The sequence below is a fragment of the Coturnix japonica genome, chromosome 6 (assembly GCF_001577835.2).
Source record: "Coturnix japonica isolate 7356 chromosome 6, Coturnix japonica 2.1, whole genome shotgun sequence".
In the NCBI taxonomy this organism is placed as follows: Eukaryota; Metazoa; Chordata; class Aves; order Galliformes; family Phasianidae; genus Coturnix; species Coturnix japonica.
Window position 1 is genome coordinate 5,704,548 of NC_029521.1, and position 25,514 is coordinate 5,730,061.

Consider the following 25,514-nt stretch of genomic DNA (forward strand, 5'->3'; position numbering starts at 1 on the left):
ATCTCTAAGAAAAGAGCTCACCACTGCCAGCCTTTAAATGAGGTTGGGGGAGCTCTGGGTCCACCCTTTCTGATCACACAGGTGAATTGCTTCCACCTGTGCTCCCAGGGCTGGCCACACCCCTTCACCAGGTGCTCAATCACTGGTTCAGGCCATGACCTAGCAGTTCCCATGTGCTTTGGAATGAACATAAGGGTGAGATATGTACCTACTCCCTTGTGACAGGGAAATATTGACTCAGGTCTTCATTTTTATTGTCAGAGCTCTTCTATTTTACCTGCAAAGCACATGAAGAGAAGGGAAAAAGTCAGTAAGAAGGCTGGGAAGTTTTCAGTGTAATTAAAGGTAGCTGAAAGAAACTTTCAATTGACTTGCTGAGAATTTGGGTCTAGTGACTTCTACTTCTTTTGAAGCATTATCTGCTAAGAGGAAATACATGCCAGTAGGTACAGAAGGAAAGTGTGCTTCTAAAAATGAAGAGATGAAAACATCTTCCTAATCAGTTTCACCACCAGTTCCTGTATTGGAAATCACTCTTTTTTGCAATTACTTTTTGACTTGGATTTTGGAAACTGATATTGAGCAGGCAAATTAGGAACGAGTCTGTTTCATTGGTTCAATAGCATATATTAACCTGCAGTCACATATCGGTCTCTGCTTCTGCATTATGATTACACTCACTAGTGTTGCACTGTAAGCTGGGAGGTGGTTACAAAGCGTTATTGATACTTTTGTCATGTCACTCACACAAAACCCACAGGAATGAAGCAGTTGTAGTAAGGCAGCAGGGTCACACACCTCATTGTGAGACACTGGACTTGCAAGCAGAAGAATAGAGAAACCCTTACAGATCGGCATAGTGTCAATTTTTAATCAAAATCCAAGCGTTAGCCCTACACAAATGCAGCTCATATCATAACATCATAATATCATATATCAAGAGTGCTCAGATAAGAGCTTTATCTTGAGCCCATACAAACAGCTTTTATAATTTATTCTATTTTCTTTGGCAGCAGAGCAATCTAACGCCCTCCTGGCACAAAGCAAAGTGCTCCTTGTTGGCAAATCACTACTTCATCCCTGTGGCATGATTAGACCTGAAAAATCTGAGCCAAAAACCGGGAAAAGCAACAGTTTGAGAAGATGAGGACACCCCAAGAAGAGGGGCAGGAACAAAGGAACTTCATTCAGTGCCCAAGGAAAGGCCAAAGATAAATTAATATCTTCCCTACTACAAAACCTGAGTGAGTGGAGACCAACAAGTGACTCCCTGATAGATCCCGGGTAGAGCACCCTGCTCCTTCTGAAATCAAAGATATTTTTAATGGCTTCATTACTATGCTAATGGGAAGCTTCTGATTTCAACCACAGCCAGCAGGACTCAGCAGTGGAGATTTGCCATTAACCTCTTGCTGGGCATCCCAGGAAATTTCTTGAAGCACTTCAAGGGGTAGCTGAAGATTGGGCTTAATTTAGGATTTTGATGGCAACAAGTAATTAACACCAAGGGATGATGTTTGCTCAAGTGTCATTTTTCTTGAGCTGGAAGTGCTTTTACTTAATTCCACCTGGCAAACCATGGGAAGCCCTCAAACTAGCAATCCACAGTGATTATGGAAAAGGAAGCAATTATGTCTAACTACTCTTGGGGTTTCTCAACTACGTCTTGAGAGTCTTTCGAAAAAAGCATAAACAGATCACATCTATTCTTCTGAGCAAAGTCTGCCCTAGAGAGAGGAGAAAAGCATCACAGCTGTCCTTCCCACACACCCTCAGGGCCTTCCAAAAATTCAAGTTAAAATCCCACCTCCTTTAGCATCTGAGTGGCTGCATGTAATCTGCCTGCACTCATACATGTTTGTCACGCTTTCCCCATCCCTGTGGGTCAAACCAGTGGGAGCACGGACAGTTTTTACCAAAAATGGGGCTCAATGATCAGATTTTCATCCCAAACTCTTCTATTTATTTACATATATAACACCATTTGTTGTTTGCATTCTTCTTAACAAGCAGATGGTTTTTCCTCCCTAGTAATGCTGTCACAGTTACTTGTGGCTGCATGAGTTGTTTTTGTTATTGTTGTTATTGTTGTTTTTTGCCTTGGAAAAGCTCATCATTGAGAAAACACATGGAGAGAAAACTGTTCCCAGAGCAGGATCCCAAATTTGGGATGATTGCTTTGATGGGACATCAAACTTCTCAGACACAACTATAGATATTGCACTTTCCAGTTCTGCTCACATAATACCACTGAATTCAGCACACAGTTGGGTAATAGAGGGCAGACAGAGTTTGGGAGCAGCCTCATTTTTAGGCCAAGAAATGGGTTAGCACACCAGTGCCTCACTTGGACCACGGCTGAGGTACACATGCTGTTGGGCTGAGCAGCGCCCTGACATCTCCCCACCACACAGGAATACTTCATGCTTTTACGGCTGGACAAACAGCACTGTGGCACTTTTCCAAACCCAGCAAAATCTCGGGAGTAGGAGAATGGCAGCTTTCACAAGGAGCTCTGCCACCTTGCAGCTCACGTGTAGACCTGTGGTGAAGCTGGCTGGCCTTCCTTTAGGCAGCCAGTCCTTCCCTGTGTGCTGCACCCTGCCCCTTCCCACCAGAGCTCTGCAGTGAGCAGCAGCAATGGGAATGAGTTGGCACAGAATGCATAAGCAATAGAAGGGCCTGGCCTCCACACCTGCCCCTAAGCCATGATCTGACTGCGGTCCTGTCTATTTATTTACAAAAATCAGCCTGCATAGGTGCTGTCTGAGTGGTGGTGACCCAACTATCTGGTCAAAGGCCTGTGGGGAGCTGGGAGATAGAGCAGGTTAACGTTTAACCTGCAGGGACTGTAAACCAGCCTGGGGCCACTGAACCTTTGGAGTTTGATATGACGATTGGGGAATAGCCGGAGTGACACGTCGCAAACTCCCCATAATCAAGGAGAGCTATTCCTGAGCGGTGATCTCCCAGATTGCTCAGGTAGGCTGCTGCCCTCGGGATTATCCTGCCGTGAGGTTTGGGGTACAAGGAGAGGGCTCAGAGAGCCAACCATGGAAGGGTCTTTTGGCTGGTCTCCTGCACCTGGGGTGGGGATGGGAAGGCTGCACCGTGCTCCTTTCCCCACCATGGGGTGCAAGCCACCAATGGGGCAGGACTGGAGTGCCCTGCAGTCCCCATGCTTGCCCCTGTAGCATCCGCCTGAACACTTAAATAAGCAGATAAAGATGTTTGGCATCATCCCTACAGCTTCTTCTTTGCACTTTCCTCATGCTCATAGCCTATGGGTGCTAAAAAATGAAGCCAGACCAGGCTAGGGGGAGGAGGGATCTTCCCTGCACTAATTCCATCTTGATATGTTGCACTTCAGCAGCTTCCAGGACTGATCATTAGAAACCGCTGCATCAGACTTGCTGTCTTCTTATCCCTCATTCCCTTTGCAGAAGATCAGTCTCATTTTCAAACGTGATTGCTGCTCCTAAAACTCTCAGTTTTCACTCATCTCTTCCAAATATCTGGCTTTCTGCCCACTTCTTGATGCTTCCCTCCTGCTGTTTTCCTTGGTGAAAGAGGAGGCAGAGGCGGGTGCAGGAGGAGGCTGGCTGCAAAGCATCTGACACATGGTGGTGTTGCAAGTCTAATGGGGTGAGGAAGGAGGCCAGGCTCAGTATCAACCACCTTCTCTGATTGTCTTTTTGGGGTGTACCACGTGCAATTAGTAATGCAGCTGTTCCCAAGAGAGCAGTCACCTTCTGAAGCAATATTAATGGCAATTTTTAATCCCAAGACTTGCATACTGAAAACAGTGTAAGTGGCCAATGCTTTTCCATACCCCCAGGGCACACTGCACCTAGGGAATTTGTACCATTTGCTTTTAGATACCTAAAAAAAATCCTAATTTTTCTGTAAGATAACCTGGAAAAAACCTCCTCCCTGGAGAGAAGAGGGATTTCACCCTTGTTGCTTAATTGGACTCTGTCCTGTAACATGTCTGGCACAAACAGAGCTGGTGCATCTCAAAGCTGCCCAGGAAACTTTAAGCAGTTGATTTGATGAAGAACATGGATATCATATATATGGATATATATATGATATATATATATATGGATATATATATATGGGAAGATTGCTTGGAGCCCCGAGGGAGACTGTAAAATGAAGGAAGATGAAAACCTAAACAGAATGTTTTTTGCAGTAACCACATACTTGGTTATTAGGGGTGAGTGGTGAATGTACTCATTTCCAAGGGCTGTCATCCACTGTCTGCATAGGGTTAACTGTTGTAGGACAGCCTTTGCTGGATGTATCCAAGCGGCTTGATACACTCAAACAAGAAGGCTCATCGATTGGCACAGGATAAACAGGGTTTTGTTATCTCATTCATGGAAACAGTAACCAGGTTTCTGAGAAGGGCTGCAAGTGGGCGCTGGGCAGAGCAGGGTCCAATCTTTCCTCCGCTGCAGGGACAGATGGACAGAGGGACGAAGTCTGAATGACTTGGCTGGCCAGGAAACGATGCATAGAAGTGCTTGTAGGGATGCAAGCTACACTGTGATGAGTTTGTTTCTCATTGATAAAGGGCATTGGTACACAAAAAAGTGCATTTTGTCATTATTAGCAGCCATTGTTCTAAGAGTTGAGCCCCTGGAAATGATTGAATTCTAGAACAGTTAACTCAATTTCATGTTTTTTGTTAAATAATGCTAAAAATATTGTCTTAATTTGCTGCATTTACACTTCCTAGGAGCAGCCATGAATGGGGAGTGTTTCTCCTGCCAGGGCAGATTTGCTAACTGATTAATGGAGCAGAGAATAATCTTGTTTCCTCTGTCCTGTGAAAGCAGCTCTCCTTGTGCCCACCACAGTGGGCTGCAATAAGGGAAAATGGTTGCAATCCTTCTAAGATAAAGGATGGGAGGGTGCACTGGGTCAGCTGTGGGCAGATCCTAGCCCTAAACTCATAGCATCATGCAACCACAGCTCCTATGCTCCTCTCAGACTTTAAACTGGGATTGCTCAGTTCCTCTCTACTGGAGTACACAGCTGTCTAGACATGCTGCTCTCAAATAGGCTAAAATCTACAGGATGCCTAACAAGAAGCGATTGTCTGGTCTTACCAACTCAGGCAGAAGTTCAAGAGGAATATTGCTCCTGATACAGACGTATCAACCAGGAGATGTGTTATTCTCATTCATCACTATGTCTTGCTTTCTCTACTCAACAAGAAACCATACCCTGGACTGAATGTTGCTGGAAATGGTGTCAAGGTTTAGGATGGATATGACATGCCTACTCAGATGACAGGTGTGGACTTGCATGGCACCTAAGGTACCACAGGCAAATGCATTTGGAGCAGCCAGCCAAGCCATTCAGGAGCAAGAGAAAATGCTCTGAGGCTGCCCATCTACCTAGGATGCTGCTTGAGACAGAACTGAGAACCTCAGCTGTTATGGAAACCCACAAAGACTTGGCTGTTAATTTCCCAGCATGGTGGAGAGATGTACCAGTGACTTTGCTTGGCCTTAGTACCAGAGGAAGCCATGCCTTGTGCCATGCCAAACCCAGCTCCGCAGCAGTCAGCAGGCATGGGAACTGTGAGCATCAGAGGGGTTCGGTGCTGCTCTTGACAAAAGCAAAGGTGCAATGGGGTCATGGTTGAGTCCCTATGCTCACTGTGTTTTCCTAGGTGTTAAGGTAGCCCTTCTAATCTGAACAACATGAAAAAAAAATCAAACACAGTTAAATATGGTCTTGATTCTATGAAAGATAAAACAATAATCAGATTCCAGTTGCTGTGGAGAACATTCATTTTGCAATTAGAGATGGTAGACAGCTATTGTGTGGTGCAGATGCAGCCCAGCTCCCAGCACCTGCACACTGGTACTAATTAAAACACCAGAGATGATTGGAACAGGGCAAAAACAGAGACCAAGCAACCCATGAACCCAAGAATAAATAGCTCCAAAATCTGTCATTCAGCAGATGTCCTCGAGCTGAGCACTACATCTGCAGACCCATGATGCTTGCATACACTCAAAGCTCACCCTTCAGTGCCACCTGAAATTGTAAGCTGTGAGTTCTCAGAAATCCCCGTGCCAGCACGTGTGGCCCAATTCAATTGCAGATTTCAGCTTTATGGTACTTATGGCCCCAAAAAATAAACTTCAAAACAAAAATCTTCAATTAGATATGATTTAAATCTGCAGTTCTGAATCAAAACATCTGAACACACGGTTGTCTCCACCTTGAACCTAGATACAGGTCTGAGCACTCCCGTGTTCCTGAGTTTTCAAAAACAGGCCACATCTGATCCCATATCTCACACGTATCACAGAGCACTGGGCATGGCTTGTAACAGACTCCTTTCCTGCACCAGAAAGGTGCTGTGGCATGGAGAACACACTGACATGTGGTTAAAATAAGGGCAAGCACCCTGCACTCGTTTCCCTCCATACACACATGTGTGCAGTCTCACTGGACAAAATCTGTTTGTGGGTTTAAATGCTGTTTATTTTCATGCACTGGGGAAGAAGGGGATATTTTTCCTTATTACATGGTCTGTAGTTGGTTTTCTTTTTAGTTTTATTTCAAACTGACTGACTTAGGAAGAATTATCCTTTTAGCTTTCTCAGGAGAGCGGACTTTCTCCTCCTAGCCATAGTAATCTATTTAATTTATCTTAAATTTGATTGCAGTGAGCACCCCTAATTAACCTGATTTTTTGCTGATAATCACTCACAATGGAATCAAATCACAAATCCGGGGATGGATTGACCGGCACACAGAAAGAAGCCGCCCTCCGTGCATTAATTCAGCGAACAGGATATAATTTGATCCAGGTAGGAACTCACAGTCACATCCTTCCATGTGCAGTGTCTGGTTTCATCATGAAGCACCAGGGGTTTGCACAGTGAATCTGCACATATGAAGCATTCCTTGCTTCTTCCTCTGTCTCTGCCTTTCTCTAATACACATATTACACAGAGCTGTGTATAATAGGGGCTGTCTTTTATGCAGCAGCATTGGATTCCTCCTGACAAACTATTTTAGGGGTGAAATAACAATGGAGCACAGCCATGTTTTGGGAGTGGTTGGTATAGCTGTCTACATGCTGTGTCTGCAGTGTCAGTGGATCAAAGCAAACCTGCTAAGCAAAGATTCCGGAGAGCCTGGGTCTAGATTTGGTCATGGTAAGTCCAGTGTGTGAGCCCCAGATCTACCTTTGCATGTATAAAAGTACAGGCGCCTTACCTGCCCGAAGCCAAAGGCTGGCACTCAGAATGGCCTTCAGGGTCTCTAAGCACAAAGCCTCCTCTCGTTATAGCACATGGAGGATGGTCCTTCAAAGTCATTTCAAGAAGCCTTCCTTAGTCAGCATGACCAAAGCAAATTCGTTTTACAAAAGCATTTGGTAGTAAAATGACTGACCTTGCATCCTGGAAGAAGTAACTGAAAATGGTAAATTTTAGGCTGGTGATTGCCATGAACTTGGCCTCAGTTTGCATAGCACTAGATGGCACAAAAACCCAAAGCAAAAGCTGAGACTCCTGGGAAACCCTTCATCCTATGCATGCCCTAAGACCAGGCTGACAGCTGGGATTGCTGCGCTCAGTCCTAAACCACAGATCAGATTTCTGCCTACTCACCCTCTCAGAACCTTCTTCTTTCTTCCTCCCTCTTCCCTTTCTTTCAAACATAACTTTTATTTATTTGTTTGTTTGTTTGTTTATTCATTTCTGCTTCTCTTTGGCATTTGTTTCCTGCCCTGCTATCGTAGCCAAATACCTTTGTCCTCAGTATATCCCAGGATCCCATACCTTCACAGAGGGAACAGTGAAATTCTCCTTTCCTTCTAAGACCTCACCAAGATGAGTTTGGTGAGATGCTGCCTTGAAGCCACAAATGAAGCCACTGTGGACTGAGAATAGACTTCTTCTTTCTCTCCTAGCACATAAGATCCCACATATTTTGGCAATATGAAACATGTTAACCATTTGTCTCTCACTCAGCTTAAAACGGGATGCTAAAATTACACAGCCCTTTTCAGATTGTTACCGATGAGTATTTAGATGACCAAGAGCTCCTTCCAGCCAACCTGTCAGTGAAGAGCACAGTCGATCATAACAAAATATACAACTGCCACTTCTAACAAATGGCTCAAGAGACAGAACATCCCGCGCCAGCCCTGTGCTCAGTTCAGTAAACTGAGTTCAGAGAAATAGCCATAAACATCATCATCTTCTCATTTGTTTTGCTTTGAGAATTTGTTTGTAATTTCAAATAGCTCCATCAATATGCTGGACCTATTTGCAAAACAGAAATGAGCATGGATAATTTAGGGCTGGTTATAGACCACAGTGCTAGCCCTCCAGGCACAAGGCATCACTGCAGGAGGAGAGCAGGTGTGGGAAGGAGAGAAGGGGAAAAGACAGGAGGAAGGAGGAAAGGAATAGAGAAAGGGGGACAGAAAGAAAGAAAAAGAAAGTGCAGAAATGAAGGAAAAGAGGAGAACAAAAAGTACAGGAAAACTGGTTTAAAATAGGAGAGTATAACAGAGACACTAGCCTAGGACAAATGTAGACTAAGTGAAAATACTGGCTTGTCATGTCTTCGGGTATTTTTGGGTGCCAAGACCTGCTCCTTGCATAAAGAAATTCCTGGCTAGCCAGGTGTCTCCTTTGCCCCAGCACTGTCCAAAAAGCTTTTTGTCTTCACTTCAGACATCTGAGTTGTGACAGCAATCTCTCACTCAAGGTACTGATGCATGTTTCTTAGAAAAACTCAGCTAGGTACAAATCAGATCCCTCACCAGCACAGTGACTTTGGGTACTCGAGGCACAGATGTGACAGTGGGACAGCCAATGCACACTTGTGTTCTCTTTTATTGACTCCATGAAGGTTGCTTCTTGAGAGGAAGGAGAGTGTTTGCTTCAAGCACTCTTAACAGAGTGTGTGATGAATTTCATTCCTCATTAGGGGTTGATCATCTCCATGTTTGAAGTCCGCATTTAAACAATTCTTTTTCTTTTTTCCATGGTAGGAAAATGGGCAGAGGAAATACGGTGGCCCACCCCCTGGCTGGGACGGCCCTCCGCCAGAGAGGGGGTGTGAAATCTTCATTGGAAAACTGCCTCGAGACCTTTTTGAGGATGAACTTATACCCCTGTGTGAAAAAGTAAGACTTTTTAGCAAGTAGTTACTGAGCAGAGATGCTCAGCTCTGCCTTTCCAGCCTCAACTACAAGCCATCAGTCCTAGCCTGCCCTTGGCTTAGTGGAAGTCCTTCTGACCTCCTGCCACGGTGCCTTCTCACCATGAGCAGGGCTGATCTAACACTAGAGTTGCTCCTGCTTAGAGTTTGAGGGAGGCTGTTCCCCCTAAATTCGTTTATGCCTCCCTCCACCTAGGGAATGGACACACCCGTCCAACTGCTGCACACAATCCTGAGCAGGTGATACCATTCAGACAGCAATGGCCATGCAATCTTATTGTTGCACCTCAGCCTTACAGTTTCTGGCCCTTTTTTTAACCTGATTTCTCTACTATATCTCAAAACTAGATGGGGAAAGAACAGAAATCCTGGGGCTGCTGGGGTCAACGCCAAACTCCTTCTTAACTCCTCCCTCCCACAGCTCTTCTCACTTATATACTTTCTGCCTTTATTTATGAATGTTTTAATTTATCAGAAAAAGGCAAGAAAGTAGAATTGTTACTCATCATATTAATCATTCATTATTATATAGATGATTATCTGTAGACAGAAGTATCCAAAAAGTTCTGGCAAGATATAGTCAAGGAAGTATCTAGTCTTGTTGAAACACCTCCCACCTTTCTGGCAAGCACCTCTTTAGGAATGACTTTTCTTTTGATTTGCAGATTGGCAAAATCTATGAAATGAGAATGATGATGGACTTCAATGGCAACAATAGGGGCTATGCATTTGTAACCTTCTCGAATAAACAGGAGGCAAGGAATGCAATAAAGCAACTCAATAATTATGAAATTAGGTAAGTGTGGCAAACACTTCTGCATCAACTTTAAATCATATTTTCTCCCTACAGCCTAAAGGAAGCTTCTTTAGTTACCTAAACTTTGTAGGAAGTCATTGTTTCTTTGCATGTGCAGTCACTGCATCATGCTGTAGTCCAAAGGCAGCATATAGCACTCAGTCTCAAAACCTTTTGCAGGAAATTTCTTCCTTACAGATAAACTAAATAAAAATTCTACTCAAACACTGGAAAAAAATACTTTGCTTTGGATCAAATTAACAGATGTTGAGCCATGGCTGTTATGTATCCATCTGGGCTTTTGCTGATATATTCCTATTCATGGTGTACTGCAGATATGTCCAGGGAGAAAGAGCAATAAAGGAAAGAAGAAAGGAAAGAAAGGAAAGAAAAGAAAGAAAGAAAAGAAAGGAAAGGAAGGAAAGAAAGGAAAGAAAGGGAGACAAAATATGATAAAAACCAATTGCCAAATGTGACATTTCCTAATAGGTGGAAACAGAAAAATCCCTCCTGTTTGTGACTAAAAACGGGGAACAAAACCACACAGAAATCAACAACATATGGGTCTATCAATATGTTTTGTTTTGATTTCTTCCCCAGTTAATTTTTTTTTCCAGTTTGAAGTGGGATGAGTAGATGTCTCTGCTTAGAGGCATTTGGAGATCAACCAATTTTAAGGTTCCCATTTTATTTGTTCTAAATTATGATTGTGTTTGCTTTACTAGCAGCGCTAAGGATGAGCGAGTTGCAAGGCACAAAAGGGAGCATGGAAATAAGATATTTATCAGAGGCTGGAGAGTCTGAATTATCAGACTTCAGCCACTTCTACCTCCTCCTCTTATTCCATTTGTTCCTAAGACTCTTCTGAAGAAGTTAAATTCAAAGTTTTTAACTTCTCAAGACCTGCAGGAGGTACTTGGAGCACAAAGTGGTGAACAAAGTGCCCATAAGTAAATATTCCCTTGCGGTCTGCACAGCAATGGGTATCAGTAAACTCTGAAATAGAGTGTGCTCATCAGAAGTGTGCTAATCTAAATGCCTTCTGTTTTGAGACAATAAGGAGGTTTTTTTTTCCCCTCTCTTGAAGTGCTCCTGATTAGCCAGCAATGTCATTTATCCACAGGAATGGGCGTCTACTCGGAGTCTGTGCCAGTGTGGACAACTGCCGTCTGTTTGTGGGGGGGATCCCCAAAACGAAGAAAAGAGAGGAAATCTTAGCAGAGATGAAGAAAGTGACAGACGGAGTTGTGGATGTAATCGTCTACCCCAGTGCGGCTGACAAAACCAAAAACAGGGGTTTTGCTTTTGTGGAATATGAAAGCCACCGGGCAGCAGCAATGGCCAGGCGAAAATTGCTCCCAGGTTTGTATGGACGGTGAGGATCATAGGGGCAGCTTCAGCTTAGCAGATGCATGTGTACACCTTGCAGTACAGAAATCTCCAGCTATGTATCCGAGGAAGCAAACGCTGCTTGGTTTCTCATCTTGGCCGCCAGTGATTCATTTTAACCAGGCTGGCAGATGGAGATGCCCTGACTCTGGGGTGTGGTGACTCTGCAGACCCTGATTTGCTGCCATGCTCATTAGCCAGGCACCTCATTTGGTATTTTGGAAGCTGAAATGGTTAAAATACAGCTGGATGGATCTGGCTGTGTGTATCCATACAGCCGTGTTATAGGATATATATTATCTTGTGTTTACCCTAGTTTCCAAATAAAACATCCACAATCATTTGGGAAGCATCACTTGGGGAAGGATCTAGGAACATATTCAGCTTTGGCAATATACTGAGAATGCTCCTGAAAACTATTATTTTCCATCAGGGAAAGAAAACTCAAAAGAGGAATTGCTCTAGAATACAAATAATATCAATAATAATTCTATATCATTTAGTGTTGGGGCTGTTGTGAAGCAGAGAGAGGATTGATAGGTGATAAACAAAGGAAACAATTGCATTTGCATTGATTTCACTGTTGGCTTTTTTTCTCACGCTTTTGGTTGCTCAGTAGCTCTAGTACTGCTTTGTCAAAGCCAGTACACTTGCTGATAAAAGAATTAAATAAACCTTCTGCTTTGAGACTTGTCCCTCTCTCAACAAGCTCACCAATCTTTCGTTCTTTCTATTTGATGGTCCATTAAAATCATGTCATTTAAGTCATCTTGTTGTCAAAAAATGAGCAGGATTTCAAGTGTTATTGTGTATTAGCTATAGAGGGATATCTCACATTGACTCTTTGTATTCTGGGCTTTCTGCATCATATTAACGTGCTCCTAGTTAGAAGAATGCTTTCTGTTAGCTTTTGCTTCAGCACAGCTTTTTCATGGATTCTATATTGAGAAGGAAGGAAGGAGCAAGCACAGGCCTCTCTACCAATGGCAGCATTGAGGGAGCAAAACACTTGAAATCCTGAGCAGAGACGGTGAAACAGATGGGAATGAGCATGTAGCCCTGAACAGCCCTGTGCAGCGTGCTAGTGATTTCCAATTTAGGGACATTTTGGTAAACAGTCTGTAGAATTTCAAAGTCCTGAGCAGGAGCCAGAGTCTTCTGATGTTGCAAACATATGGGAGGAACTTGGAAAAGGTTTCAAGCCAGGACTGAATGTGTCTCCAGCTGATGCATTCGATGAACATGAAATAGAATGTAATTATCAGTTTATTTCTTTGACTTTGAAACTCTCTTCTTTCTGAGGGAGCATGCAGAAGAGGTATAAAACTCAAGAAGTAAAATGCTATTTATGAAAATGTTGTCTCCTGCTTAAATAAGAAGAAAATAGTCAGAGAAAAAGCAGGCCACAGAGGATACCAAATGTACAGCTCTGGGCGTTGAGGAGTGGCCATATTTCAGGCACTCCTATTTCAGAGGAGCAGGAAAAAAGGTCTCCTTGCAGGAGACAGAAAGGACTGGGAAGTAAAGCTCATTGCAGCATCACATGGCTTTGAGGAGAAGCTGTAGCCTTAAGTTTTCATTATGTATTATATATCACAAATTGGCTAATCAGTTACTTAATGGGTTAGGTATCTAAATGCAAATGATGGACCTCAATGTGATAGCGTGATGACAACATAGTTTTTAACTATCTCTTCATTTTCTTTTTTCATTTCCTGCCCCTCAACAGCTCAGTCCCCTGTATATAAAACTCATACACTTCTCCTCCATACCCTCATTATCTTTGTTTCCCCTCTTCCTACTGCTTCTGTTGCAACTTTACCCAATTGTACTGGCCCATGCAACTTCAAATACTTGCAAATCTTTACTTCCACTATTTCACTTCATCCACTGGGACTTCTGGATCCCTTTTCAATTATCTAGGGAATTAAACAGCTGAAGCCAACAGGGATCTTTAGTAGAGAAGTATATTTGTTAAAGTATTTCCCTTTTGAGAACGTCTCAGGGAATGCAGATCTAGCAAGTCACGCCATATTTTCACTTTAAAAATTCTGGCTGCTGCATTTCTGCAGCATCTAAGGCATTAGTGGGAGTACATTGAAAGTGGAAATGAGTTAACTAAAAGGCAGTACTTTGCACTAGAAAGAATCGTCCTCCTCTACTGTTCACACTGCATATGAAATAGTCTGTGAGCAGAAGTGAGACGAACAAAGCCTGTCTGGCACTGATGATGTCAATCTCTTTAAAGGAAGGATTCAACTGTGGGGACACCCTATTGCTGTAGACTGGGCAGAACCAGAAGTGGAGGTGGATGAAGACACGATGTCATCAGTAAAAATCCTCTATGTGAGGAACCTCATGCTCTCTACCACTGAAGAGACCATAGAAAAGGAGTTCAACAACATCAAACAAGGTAGGAACTCACTGACATAGTAGCCCTCAAGTAAGTATGGCTACTGCAAATGGAAATAATTTTTCATTCATAAAATGCCAAGAGACAAGAATAACAGTTTTTCCACTATAAAATGTTGGTGTGTAATGCCACAAAACTTGTCCTTAGCCTGAATGCTCCTATCCAACATGCACATCATGTCATTCCACTAAGGGCTGATAAATTTCCAGTTGCCGACGCTATTAACCTTTGTATGACAACTGGCAAATGGAAGAGATCCAAAGTGATGCACCAGATGTTAGGAAGAAAATCTTTATGTGAAGGTGGTGAGATTGGAACAAGTTGCCCATAGAAGTTGTGGATACCCCCTCAGTGGAAGCATTCAAGGCTGGATGGGGCTGTGAGCAACCTGGGATAGAGGGAGGTGTCCCTGCCTACAGCAGGAGGTTGGAATGAGATGATCTCAAAGGTCCCTTTCAACAGGAACCAGGCTGTGATTCTATGATTTAATGAAGGAAATTAGGTATTCCTTCATGATATATACATACATATATATTTATATGCTGTCAGGTTGAGATTTTCGAAAATCAAGTCTTTTTTGTGTGAACACTTCAGTGTTTCAAATTCACTTCACTGGCTTTCAAATGAGATTCTACTTATGAGTTACTCCAGCTTCAGAAAATTCCACCCAAAAACAACAAAGTAAAAATAACACATTTCTGCAGCTCTCCAAGCCACACAGTCCATTAGGCATTAGTAACTTACGCTTGGCAATGTAAAATTGCCTTTCATCTCATTCCTGCTAGCTTCCTTCTATTAATTTTTAAAAATACACTTCAGAGCTTTTTTTTTTTTCTTCTCTAATTTCTCATTTCTGCTCTGTACATTTTTTATTTTAAGTAGGCTGCAGCGCAAAGTCAGTATGAGATCTCCTTGAGACTTTTCTGTCCTTCTAATGATACCAGCTAATACCCAAAGTAACCACTAAGTTGTTCCCCCCAAATTAAATGCCATCCCATCCTCTTTACTATATCCTCCTTTGTTTATTCAGTTATGTTTCTGATCACTGAACTGCTCACACTCCCCAGAAAAACAATTATATCTGTTCGAAACTTTGGTGACAGTCATCTGCTTTGCTCTTAAGAGAAATATTCTAGTGGTATAGCTTGGTTTGTTTAGCAATAGGGATTAGTACAACATGCCGGTGTACTACATATGTATGTCTTAACTGTTCAAATGTAGAACCTGAACTCTGAAAGAGCACACTTGCTTGTCAAGTTGCCCAGTATGTATCATGAGGAATAAAGGAATGCTACTATCTAACACCACATTGGAGTTAGAGAGTTTTCCTCCTGGGTTTTGAATGACACTAGTACAACAGAGGACTTGCTTCTCCTTCAGTTCACCTTTTTGTCACTTAATTATTTTACTTCTTATTCTGGAAATTGTATTGTTCTCTTAAGGACAGCTTTACTTCTTGTGGATGTAACCAGCTCTTAAAGCTGTGCCATGCTTTCAAAGGGAAATAGCCTGCCTAAGAGAAGTAGGTTTCTTAGCTTTGAGGAGAACAGACGCAGTTGAAGTTATGGCTGAGAATACAATCAAACAAGTCAGCTAGAGGCTGCAGTGATTCACCTTTTGCTTTGGTTATCTGTCCTCTTTGCTTCGTCCCACTTCACTACCACTCTACTGATGTACACATTTGATCCAAGGAATTTGGGTGCTGTTTGGATAACAACAAACTATCCAACCAAAAGCTGTGATCCAGAGGTCCCCATTGCAGAGCAATTGTCACCTCACCTCATCACCACACACACCACCAGGAACACTACTTACATATCCCAAGTTGTAATACCTTAGAAGTAACCCTTAAATCTGTGCCAAATCCAGAGATGAAGGGCTTCTGTATAAACAGGCATCACTGAAAATCCCTGCCCTCATTCCCTAGAGATCTTGGCAAAAATTCCCTTCCCTGGAAAATTTTCCATTCAGTTAAATGGTCTCCAGCCCTCACAGCTGAAGTGGGGTGATGCTAAAAGCAGGGTTCAATAATACAGCATGCTCTCAGGAGAGGAAGGGGGATTTTCAAAACCGAGGGAGTTAATTAAAACCTTGACTTGTAAACAAGGCATCAGCATACAATGCCTGTAATTTTGGGCTTAGAAAATAACTGTTTGATCCCAGGGGGACAGAAAGGGCTGCTTACTGTCTCGGTGCCATTTTGCAGAGATGCAGGCTGCTCTGGCTGTGGGCTGGGACAGACTTCATTCATCCCCCTGGAGCTCCTGATGCTTCCCTCTAAACTCCAAAGAAATATTTTCTCTTCTGCAGTTATTTAAATGAGCACTTTCTTGCAGCAATAACATATTTCCCTGTGCACCGGTTCGGCTTTAAAAGGGAAGAAATCAACAGAAGAGTCATTCTGCATCCATTAACAATATTTCCAAGATATGTTTGGGGGTGTATGTACATACAAAGTGTGTGTGAAAACACAGAGATGGCGACACACACAGTGCCATTACTTGTAACTAACCATGTCCCAGGTGCTTTGCTCAGCCCTTCAGATCTTATTTCACTTGAGATAATACAATCACTGTCTTCATTTTTCCATGGTATATACATTGTAAGAGGTAAGAAGAAACCATACACTCTTCGACTTAGTCAGCTTTTGCTATCCAAGGGCTCACAGCCCAACTCAATTGCTCATTCTGATCTATACATTCCCACAAACACCTATTTTCAACTGACATTCCAATGTTTTCCATAGGTGCAGTAGAGAGAGTAAAGAAAATCAGAGACTATGCCTTTGTGCACTTTAACAAAAGAGAAGATGCGGTCCATGCTATGAAAGCCTTGAATGGGAAGGTAAAACTGTTGTAAATGTGAATTTGTGGGACCTATTTATACAACAATACATATAACGCAGCTAAAACAAAGCTGCCTGCCTCATTAGCTACAAGAAATAGCTAGAAGGTCCTCGCTTTTTTCATTCCACAGGTTGATTTTAGTGTGGAGGAGGGGGAGGGGGGAAAAAAAAGACAAAACAGTGCCAAAATAAGATCTAGAAAAAGAAAGGTTTCGAGTGCTCTCAGCTTGTGCTCTCATACTTAGTTCACATTTGCCAACAGAAACACTGGAAGGGAAGCACGTGAATGGCAGAGGGACAAACAAGGTCAACTTTTAAACATCTGCTCCAAATTTGGAGTCAGACTTGCAAGGAGCTTCCTGTGCTTTTTTGCACTGCATGCAATTCACAGTGCTGTAATGCAAGAGTTTTTCCCAAAGAGGTCTTATTACTAGGAACAGGATTAACACCTCATGCTGAGCCCCATAGGAGGACATATAATCTGGCTAACCTACATACTGCTTTGGAGGGAAGGGAGGCTTTTCAAAAGGTTTCACAACATCCAAGGGCTGGATGCTTTCTACAGGTTGAATATTCATTTACCCAATGCCTTCTTCCACCCATGGGTGGGAGATTTGTTCTGATTCAGGTGGTTTTCCTTATTTTCCGTTTCTATTAATAAACCACTTGGGGAAGCTGCCTTCTTAGGATAATCCTCTTGAATTTTGGATGCTGCCTCACCCTTGTGCTTCCTCTGGTGTGCAGGTGCTGGATGGGTCCCCCATTGAGGTTACATTAGCCAAACCTGTTGACAAGGACAGCTATGTTCGATATACCCGGGGCACAGGTGGCAGAGGAGCTGTGCTGCAGGGAGAATATACCTATGCCTTTGGCCATGTCTACGACCCCGCTGCCACGTACTTGGGTGCCCCAGTGTTCTATGCACCCCAAGCCTATGCAGCCATACCCAACCTCCACTTCCCAGCCACCAAAGGCCTCAGCAGGAGCATCATCCGGCCCCCATCCATCAGAGGTAACTCCAGTCTTGACAATACTCAGCTCTAACAAACTAACTCTTCCTGCATTTGGGTGCTATTACCTTGTTCAGTTCTGGACTTAGGCCTTGCCCTGGATCCTGCATCCCTTTGAGAGAGGGATAGAAAAGAGTTTGTAGTCTCTGTCCTTCCCAAAAGGCATGGTCACATTCCAGCAGACTAATCAGGGAATGAAAAAATAACCATTCCCCAGAGCAAGCTTGAAACAGCTTCCAGATCTCTCTCCTTCCAGGGTAAATAAGCTGAGAATCCTCCTGGTTTTGCCCCAGCAGGGAAAACCAAATAAGACAACTTTCCTTGCCCTTCAAAGCCAGCTCCCTCAACCGGCCACAGGCAGTGCCCTTTGTGGTGGATCCCCTTCACTCTGAAACCCACAAGGAAACTTTTACCAGTCCTAGATTTTTTTGACCCAAAGCTGCTGCATTTTCCAGGGAGTTTAAAATTGTTATGATGTCTTCAGCTCCATAGCCAAAGGGATCTCAGTGTGCTAAGGTGCCAGCCCACCAGCCCTGCAGTCTTTTGTACTCCCCAGACTCCCAAGCAGGGTTCCTTAAACAAAAATGTAATGGGGGTTGAAAAATAGGCTTTGTTTCATATACAGGGGAGTAGATGTCAACTATCCAAGTTCCTCAAGAAAGTGAAATTATACTGGTGGGTAGTGAGCGATGCTTAAATCTTGATTACAAAACTGACTTGTGCATGAGCTGGGTGGAAAGTTGTACCTCCCCTTGGCTGCTTAGGGCAGAGGAGATGGAACTGGGTCAAGAGGAAGCAGGGTTCCCCCAGCAAGTCACACCTCCACCCAGTCCAGATGCAGAAGATGCAGCAATGATGCTGAACCACAGCAATAGGCTGCTGGGGGCACCTGCCTACCTCCTTCCCAAACTCCAGCTTCCCAAGACAAAAGTTAGTGAGCCTAACTTTTCCATTGCAGGGACAATCAGGGTAACTTTTCCGGTGATTTGATTCAGTTTAATGCCTTCTTACATTCCTAGAAATTTACATGAATGTACCTGTAGGGGCTGCGGGAGTTAGAGGACTGGGAGGTCGCGGCTATCTGGTGTACACGGGCCTGGGGCGTGGATACCAGCTCAAAGGAGAAAAGAGGGGAGAGGATAAACTCTACGACCTCTTACCAGGAATGGAGCTCACGCCGATGAACCACGTCACACTAAAGCCTCAAGGCATCAAACTTGCTCCTCAGGTATGTGCAGGAAAGGTAGGCCAGGGAACTTAGCTTAACTTGCTACCAGAAAAACAGCCCCTGTTTGAATTTGCATTGGTGATTGAAAACTACATCCATTCATAAATCTTTAAATACATGGAAAAAAAAGAAAAGATAATAGCACTATTTGCATCCTGCAGTGTGCATCTGCCTTGCTGGAGGACACTTCCTGCTCTCCTTTGAGGGAAATCCTTATGAGCTCCCATGGGTAACAGATGAAATCCAATTATGATTCTCCATCCTTAAAAACACTGTGGAGTAAAGAAATTCTCACCCAAAATGGACACAATAAATAAAATGCATCACTTGGGACTTCAACAAAGAATGATTTCACGCAAACAGAAAAATAATAATGTCTTTGCTGGGAAAAAAATAGAATCGTCTGTTTTCCAAACTGGCCATGGCATTGCATAGAGCTCTGCTGCCACAGTGCTATTACTCCAATGCAGTACAATGAAGGAATCATAGAATCACAGACTCACTCAGGTTGAAAAACACCTTAAGGATCATTGAGTCCAACCGTGACTTAACCATACTACTCTAACTAACAACCCTCTACTAAATCATGTCCCTGAGCACCACGTCCAAACTGTTTTTAAACACATCCAGGGATGGCGACTCAACCACCTCCCTGGGCAGCCCATTCCAGTTCTTTAACAACCCTTTCTTTAAAGAAGATTTTCCTGTTATCCAACCTAAACTTACCCTGGCACAACTTGAGGCCATTTCATCTTGTCCTGTCACCTGTCAGCAGTAAGAAACCAGCCCTGTTCTCACTGTAAGCACCTTTCAGATATTGGAAGAGTGCAATATGGTCTCCCATCAGCCTCCTTTTCCCCAGACTAAACAGCCCCAGTTCATTCAGTCTCTCCTCATAGGCCATATTATTCAAGGCTTCTTGCCTTCTCTGGACCTGCTCCAGCACCTCCATGTCCTTTCTGTACTGAGGTGCCCAAAACTGAACACAATACACAAGGTGAGGCCTCACCTGCTGAGTATAGGGGCAGAATGACTTCCCTAGTCCTGCTCATCATACCATTCCTGACACAAGCCAGGATGCCATTGGCCTTCTTGGCCACGCTGCTGGCTCATATTCAGCTGACCATCCACCAATGAAAAAATAATGGAGTGCATTATCTAGGTGCATATATGCACGTAAGTTCATGCTATATCCCTACAGAGACTTTGGGACAGCAAGGAACAATTGTCACTGGAGCCAAGAAATTTGATGAACTGGCTTAGGTACATGCACAGAGCAGCAAACTTCAGAGCTATAGCTACAAGATGTAAAGCAGCATTAACATTTACATTTTAAATGTAGTTTTAAAGTAAGGTGTGCTGCAGGAAGGCTTGGACTGTAGATACTGTGGGTCTCGAGTCCAACCCAGTTCTCAGCTTCATGCTTGGGGATATTCCTATTTCAATAGACAATCAGAACTTTTGATCTTCCATCCTGCTTTGGGGTGCCAAATTGCCTTCCTGTGTCACTGAGATGTAGATCCTTCTGGCACTGAAAAATGGCTGGGGGGACCCCACCTTCTGCTCAAGCAGGAAAAGCCTCGAGACATAGCAACTCCTCAGCTGAGCACTGAGCCTGGTAGTTACCCCCACAGCTGGTGGGGAGCACAGGAACATGGCGTGGCATCAGACCCAAATGGGACAGAGAGCCTGTGGGTTAAAAATAAGAATACAAAGCAGAACCAAGAGCATTTCCAGAGAGTGATTCCTAATTACAGTGGAATAAGCTGTGCTAAAGTCCAAGGGCAATGCGATTCAGCATTTCTCTTTCAAACGAGGAACAGAAATCATGTATTGAAGCCTGAATAATTAATTGGATGGAAACGCAGCCTTTTCTTCTTTCTTTACACTGTACCCATTGAGGGAGGGAGGCACCAGAGCAGTGAAGATAGCAACTGTGGTACTTTCAGAGCATTAAAAGACATGCATAGATGGAGCTTCTGGGGAGAATTCAGAGAAAACCGTGCAGATAATAGAAACAGCAAAATGAAGCAGCTAATCAGCAAAATGACTTCCAACTTAATGGGGCAACAATTAGCTTCTAGAATTGAGGCATTTTTAAGGTGTAGAACATTTAGATGAATCTTGTATTTCAAGGTGAGCTGTAATATCCTATCTGCTGTTTATTTTTACATTGAGACCTGAGGAAACTGTCTCAGAACCCTGGAAAACCCTCTGTCAGGGAGGAGGTTGAGCAGCACAGGGGCTGGAGCTGGGACAAGAGGTGACGTGCAGCAATTAACCTGAGCAAATCCTTTCTTCCTCCTAGATCTTGGAAGAAATCTGCCAGAAAAATAATTGGGGACAGCCTGTTTACCAGCTCCACTCTGCAATTGGCCAAGACCAGAGACAGCTTTTCCTGTACAAAATCACCATCCCTGCCCTTGCCAGCCAGAACCCCACCATGTACGTAACTATCTGAGTTTTCCGAATTAAAAAAAGCACATTCCAACATCTGTCTGCAAAATACAATGGCACAAGTCTCTATTTCCAGGGCTTTTTGTTTGTCTCCTTTGTGTTTGTTTTGTTTGATATTAGGGAGAAAATCATCCATAAGCTAAAATAATAATGATGATTTCTGCCATGCTTAGTGGGCTTCTCATGGTGGTTCAAGAATTACAGAAAGCTAGAAATTAGCAGACCAAGGGGTGCATATTAGAAGGAAAATGAAACATACAATAGTCCACAAAGGAAAAAGAAAACAGCTGGTAGGAACATGATGCTAATTAGGCTCCAAATATGATCTTAAGCACTTCTGATCTGAAATATTGTTTGTGGTATATTTTAATGAGAACAAAAGACTGCAGCAGGTTTGGTTGGTGTATTTTCTTTTGATTGAAAATAGACAACACGCTCTGAAAAGATGCTGTGATCAAAATCAACACGGGACTGATAATCTCAGTGAATAAGCCAAGCTGCTACAAGGAGGGAGATAGTGTTAATGCATTGGTACAACAACACAACGTTTCTATTTGATGTGTGGTATCATGCCAACTACGATTGGATTAAAATATTGTGAAGGAAAGGCCTAGAGAGAAAAAAAAACAAAAGCAAGCTAATAGGTTGTTGTGTTCACAGCCATCCCTTCACACCTCCCAAGCTCAGCGCCTATATCGATGAAGCCAAAACCTACGCTGCAGAGTACACCCTGCAGACACTGGGGATTCCCACTGAAGGAGCAGAGGTACCTCCTGCAGCACCAGCTTTTCCAGGTATATGAATATCTGTACAGCAGAGGTCTCCTACAGTGTTATTTTTCCTACATTATTCCCTATATGTGTCAGGAATTAACACACACATAGCTGCTGAGGACAGAGTTGGTCATGCTCTGGTTTGCAGATGCCTCCCTTCAATTGGAGTGCCAAAGACACAGGACCAGATGTTTTCCACATCTGTGATGCATCACCTCTATGGACCTGGTGGCTGTGCCCAAGCCAATGCCACTCAAGTTGACTGATCTATGGTCAGTCATCCTCCCCTAGCATTCCAGCTCCCTTTGAATCAACACACCAAGTTTCACTTGCCAAAACAACGGCACAGCCATGAACACCAGATCTGATTCCTTCTCTCTCCCACCTCTACAGGGAGATTTATTGCTCCAGTTTGTTGGGAGCTTGTTCCCAACAACTCTTGTAACGACCCAAAAGAGCTTGGGAAATCACGAAAAACATAAGCCAGGAGCAGGAATCCAGCTTGCAGGCATTGCACTGCGCTCCCCCGCATAATGGATATTCTGATGTAGTGGGAATAGCATTCGCCAAGCTGCACATGAGGAATGCATTAGTCAGTACTACTGAATTGTTTGGAGTGTCTCAAGGATGGATTAAAAAAAAAAAATCTATCCGTCTTCCTGCCACAGGAGTCCACAAAAGCCACAGAAAAATCAATTTGTCTGGGTTTGTGCAAGCTTCCGCAGTGTGGAAACCAAATGGGCTCTTTATTGAATCCAGTCCCCACTTATTGCTTAATTATAATCTCTCATTTTTCTTTCATCCACCCTTATTTATTTGTCTTGGAAATTCAACAAATAGACACACATTAATATATCTGCCAGCAGCACACACCGGTGCTTGGCTTGCACTCACTGGAGCCCCACACAGCTCAGGCCATGCCCAGGTAGCAGCTCATTTCTCTTAGGATTGTGCCAGATAATTTAAACAACATATTTCTTAATTCCCAACCAAATTGCGCCTCACTTCGCTAATGGAAAGAATACACTTTAAGCTACAACATTCAAATCATCATGAATTTCTCATGCTTTCCGCCAAGGTACCACCTTTAGTGAGGCAACATACTCCTTGCATTGCCCAATATCTCTGTACCAATGTCTTCTCTATGAAAGATGACCAGGTTTTCTCTGCAGTGCTTCATTTCCTTTGTCACGTGCGGGAAGCTGTGTGCAGGACACCTCTCTTCCCTTTAAGAAGTTGCTTCCTACAAGATTCCTATAGACAGCAGGCTTCCCATCAAAAAACAAAATAACACCAGGCAATGGTGGCTTTTTAATGCCTTTTCATGAATCCACGTTTCTTTGTTTCCCCTCACAGGGTACACCATCGCTAACGCTGCCACAACAGTCACAGCCACTCAGCTCAAACAGGGGGTGACGATGGGACAGGATCTGGCCACATATGCAGCATATGAAGCCTACCCTGCCTTTGCAGTTGCTGCACGCAATGATGGCTATGGAGCATTTTAGCCCCGTCTTTGTGAGTTTCCTTAAATCAGACGTGGGTAGGAAAATTCTCAGTCTGGTAATTCTTACACCCTCATGATTTTCATCTAATCTGTAGCCCGAAGTTAATTTTTAGTCAGAGTTTCCTTCTGTTAGTTCTTTAGTTTCATAGTAGGACATTAAGGGAAAAGGAGAATTAAAAGAAATTACTCAAAATCAGATTTCACATTAGAAAGCAAAATCTCAGTCCAGGAAGCCAGTGGTTCTCAGGTGTGCATATGTATATGTGTATGTACGCATATGAATATAAACACAATTGTGTGTGTGTTTACAAGCCACAAACCATGCTGAAATCAGCCTTTCCCCTGGAGGTTTTGATGTGGGACCAGGGAAGGAGAGGGCGTCCCAGCAATCCCCAGTACACAGCAAGACTATTCTCTGTTCACCCCAAATCATCAGCCAGGCATACCCCAGAATTTCTCCAACTAGGCAGAAAACAACCAAAGGAAAGAGCCAAGACTTACAAGCTTCTTTGCACTCTCCTTAATGTCAATCTGATTTTAAGCGAGAGAAAAGCATTAGGAAGAGTTTTGTCTCTGGCTTTGCTACTTCCCAGCTGTACCTACAATCAAAACACCACAAATAAGGGCTTCCCCCACCTCCTATCCAGCGACATACTCAGTGAAAAACAGGAACACTTCAACTATTATGGCCGAGGACCAGAGAAGTGTTATTTATTCAGGCCAGATCCCTACTTAATTAGGCCATGAGAGCACAGCCATTGCCTGGTAATAAGAGGCATCGCTACATAAATAAAATGAAATACAAGCAGCTTTTCCAACAGAGTAGAAATAGCCCTGTCTGGCTGATAACATTGCTTTATGCGTTAAAGCAAAGTCACTGTGATTCTTGCAAAAGTTAATTCAGCTGAATGGGCTTCACTGGGGCAGCTCATGTCTGTCAGCAGTGCACTTTGTGTTCCGCTAAGTGGTGTGTCCATATGCCTCGGGGATGCTGAGAGTTCTCTCTGGTTTATGGCAGGAGGGAACTATCCTTTGTTTTAGCCATAGGAAGAAGGAATAACGATGCCTTATGATACAGGATAAAGCTGCTGTTAGATACCATCCCTAAAGCTGTACCAGCTATGATGGTCTGGGGCAAGGTGCTGATGAGCAGGCTCCAAGCGTTTTGCATTCTCATACTTGGGCTGATTTGATTTTGCTTAGGAATGGAACAAAGCTATATAAACTGTATAGTTTGCGGCACTATGAGACTATTTCTATTTATAAAGTAGCTCATTAGGGTGGTCCAAAAGGTATTACAGCCCTCTGTGGTTACTGTTCAACACACTTTGATTTGCAGACAATGACAATCCCGTTCACAGAGGCTGAAATAACCAAGAGTGTTACTAGTACCGTGGCTTTACTTTCTCTTCTGCCTACTTTGTGTTTGAGAAAACTGCCAAGGAATAATATATACACGTGTGTCTCTAAGAAAAAATAATACTAAGATTGGCAGAAAACATTTCTTGCTTTTCATGTTCAGTAACTTCTGTCTGCTTTTTCAGTTATTTATATAAGTTCAGAAAGATGTCAAAGGAAAGGACAAGAAACAGTATTAAAGCGTGTGCATGAAGCACTTATTTTTGTACACTTAGTACAATGTTTGTATAGAGTTTTAACACTATGAAGTGTAGAAAAATCACATCATCCATTTACTGGAGGAAAATCATGTATGTTTATAGAGAATGAAGTGGCAATAGCATCTCGATCATCCATTATGAGAAAATGATAACTGGGATTAAATTCTGTGAAGCAAATCTGTAATTCTGGAGTAATCAAAGGGTATTAACTGGACTTTGAAATCTCATTAAAACTTTTAAAACCACTATGAGTGCCTCAGTTTTTTT

At 43.2% G+C, this 25,514-nt stretch overlaps 1 protein-coding gene across 3 annotated transcripts; it reads left to right on the forward strand.

The window, feature by feature from the left end:
- Window positions 1-2,872: 2,872 nt before the first annotated feature.
- On the forward strand, window positions 2,873-25,495 carry A1CF (APOBEC1 complementation factor). 3 transcript variants are annotated; one of them, XM_015866206.2, is made up of 12 exons: window positions 2,873-2,982; window positions 6,696-6,839; window positions 9,041-9,175; window positions 9,876-10,006; window positions 11,130-11,368; window positions 13,644-13,808; window positions 16,555-16,652; window positions 17,398-17,665; window positions 18,683-18,891; window positions 21,200-21,336; window positions 22,009-22,142; window positions 23,478-25,495. In XM_015866206.2, the coding sequence occupies exons 2-12, from the start codon at window positions 6,741-6,743 to the stop codon at window positions 23,627-23,629; spliced, it is 1,767 nt and encodes a 588-aa protein (XP_015721692.1). In that variant the 5' UTR covers window positions 2,873-2,982; window positions 6,696-6,740; the 3' UTR covers window positions 23,630-25,495. The 3 variants fall into 3 exon arrangements, with proteins under 3 accessions (XP_015721692.1, XP_015721693.1, XP_015721694.1); XM_015866207.2 differs by having other exon boundaries at window positions 18,707-18,891; XM_015866208.2 differs by lacking the exon at window positions 6,696-6,839.
- The last annotated feature ends 19 nt before the right edge of the window (window positions 25,496-25,514 follow it).

What these genes read in the sequence shown, in the direction of transcription:
- A1CF (XM_015866206.2), top strand. Translation starts at nt 6,741, where the DNA reads ATGGAATCAAATCACAAATCCGGGGATGGATTGACCGGCACACAGAAA. An exon ending in CTCAATAATTATGAAATTAG is followed by an intron (nt 10,007 to 11,129) that starts GTAAGTGTGGCA and finishes ATTTATCCACAG; the next exon opens with GAATGGGCGTCTACTCGGAG. An exon ending in CAGGCGAAAATTGCTCCCAG is followed by an intron (nt 11,369 to 13,643) that starts GTTTGTATGGAC and finishes ATCTCTTTAAAG; the next exon opens with GAAGGATTCAACTGTGGGGA.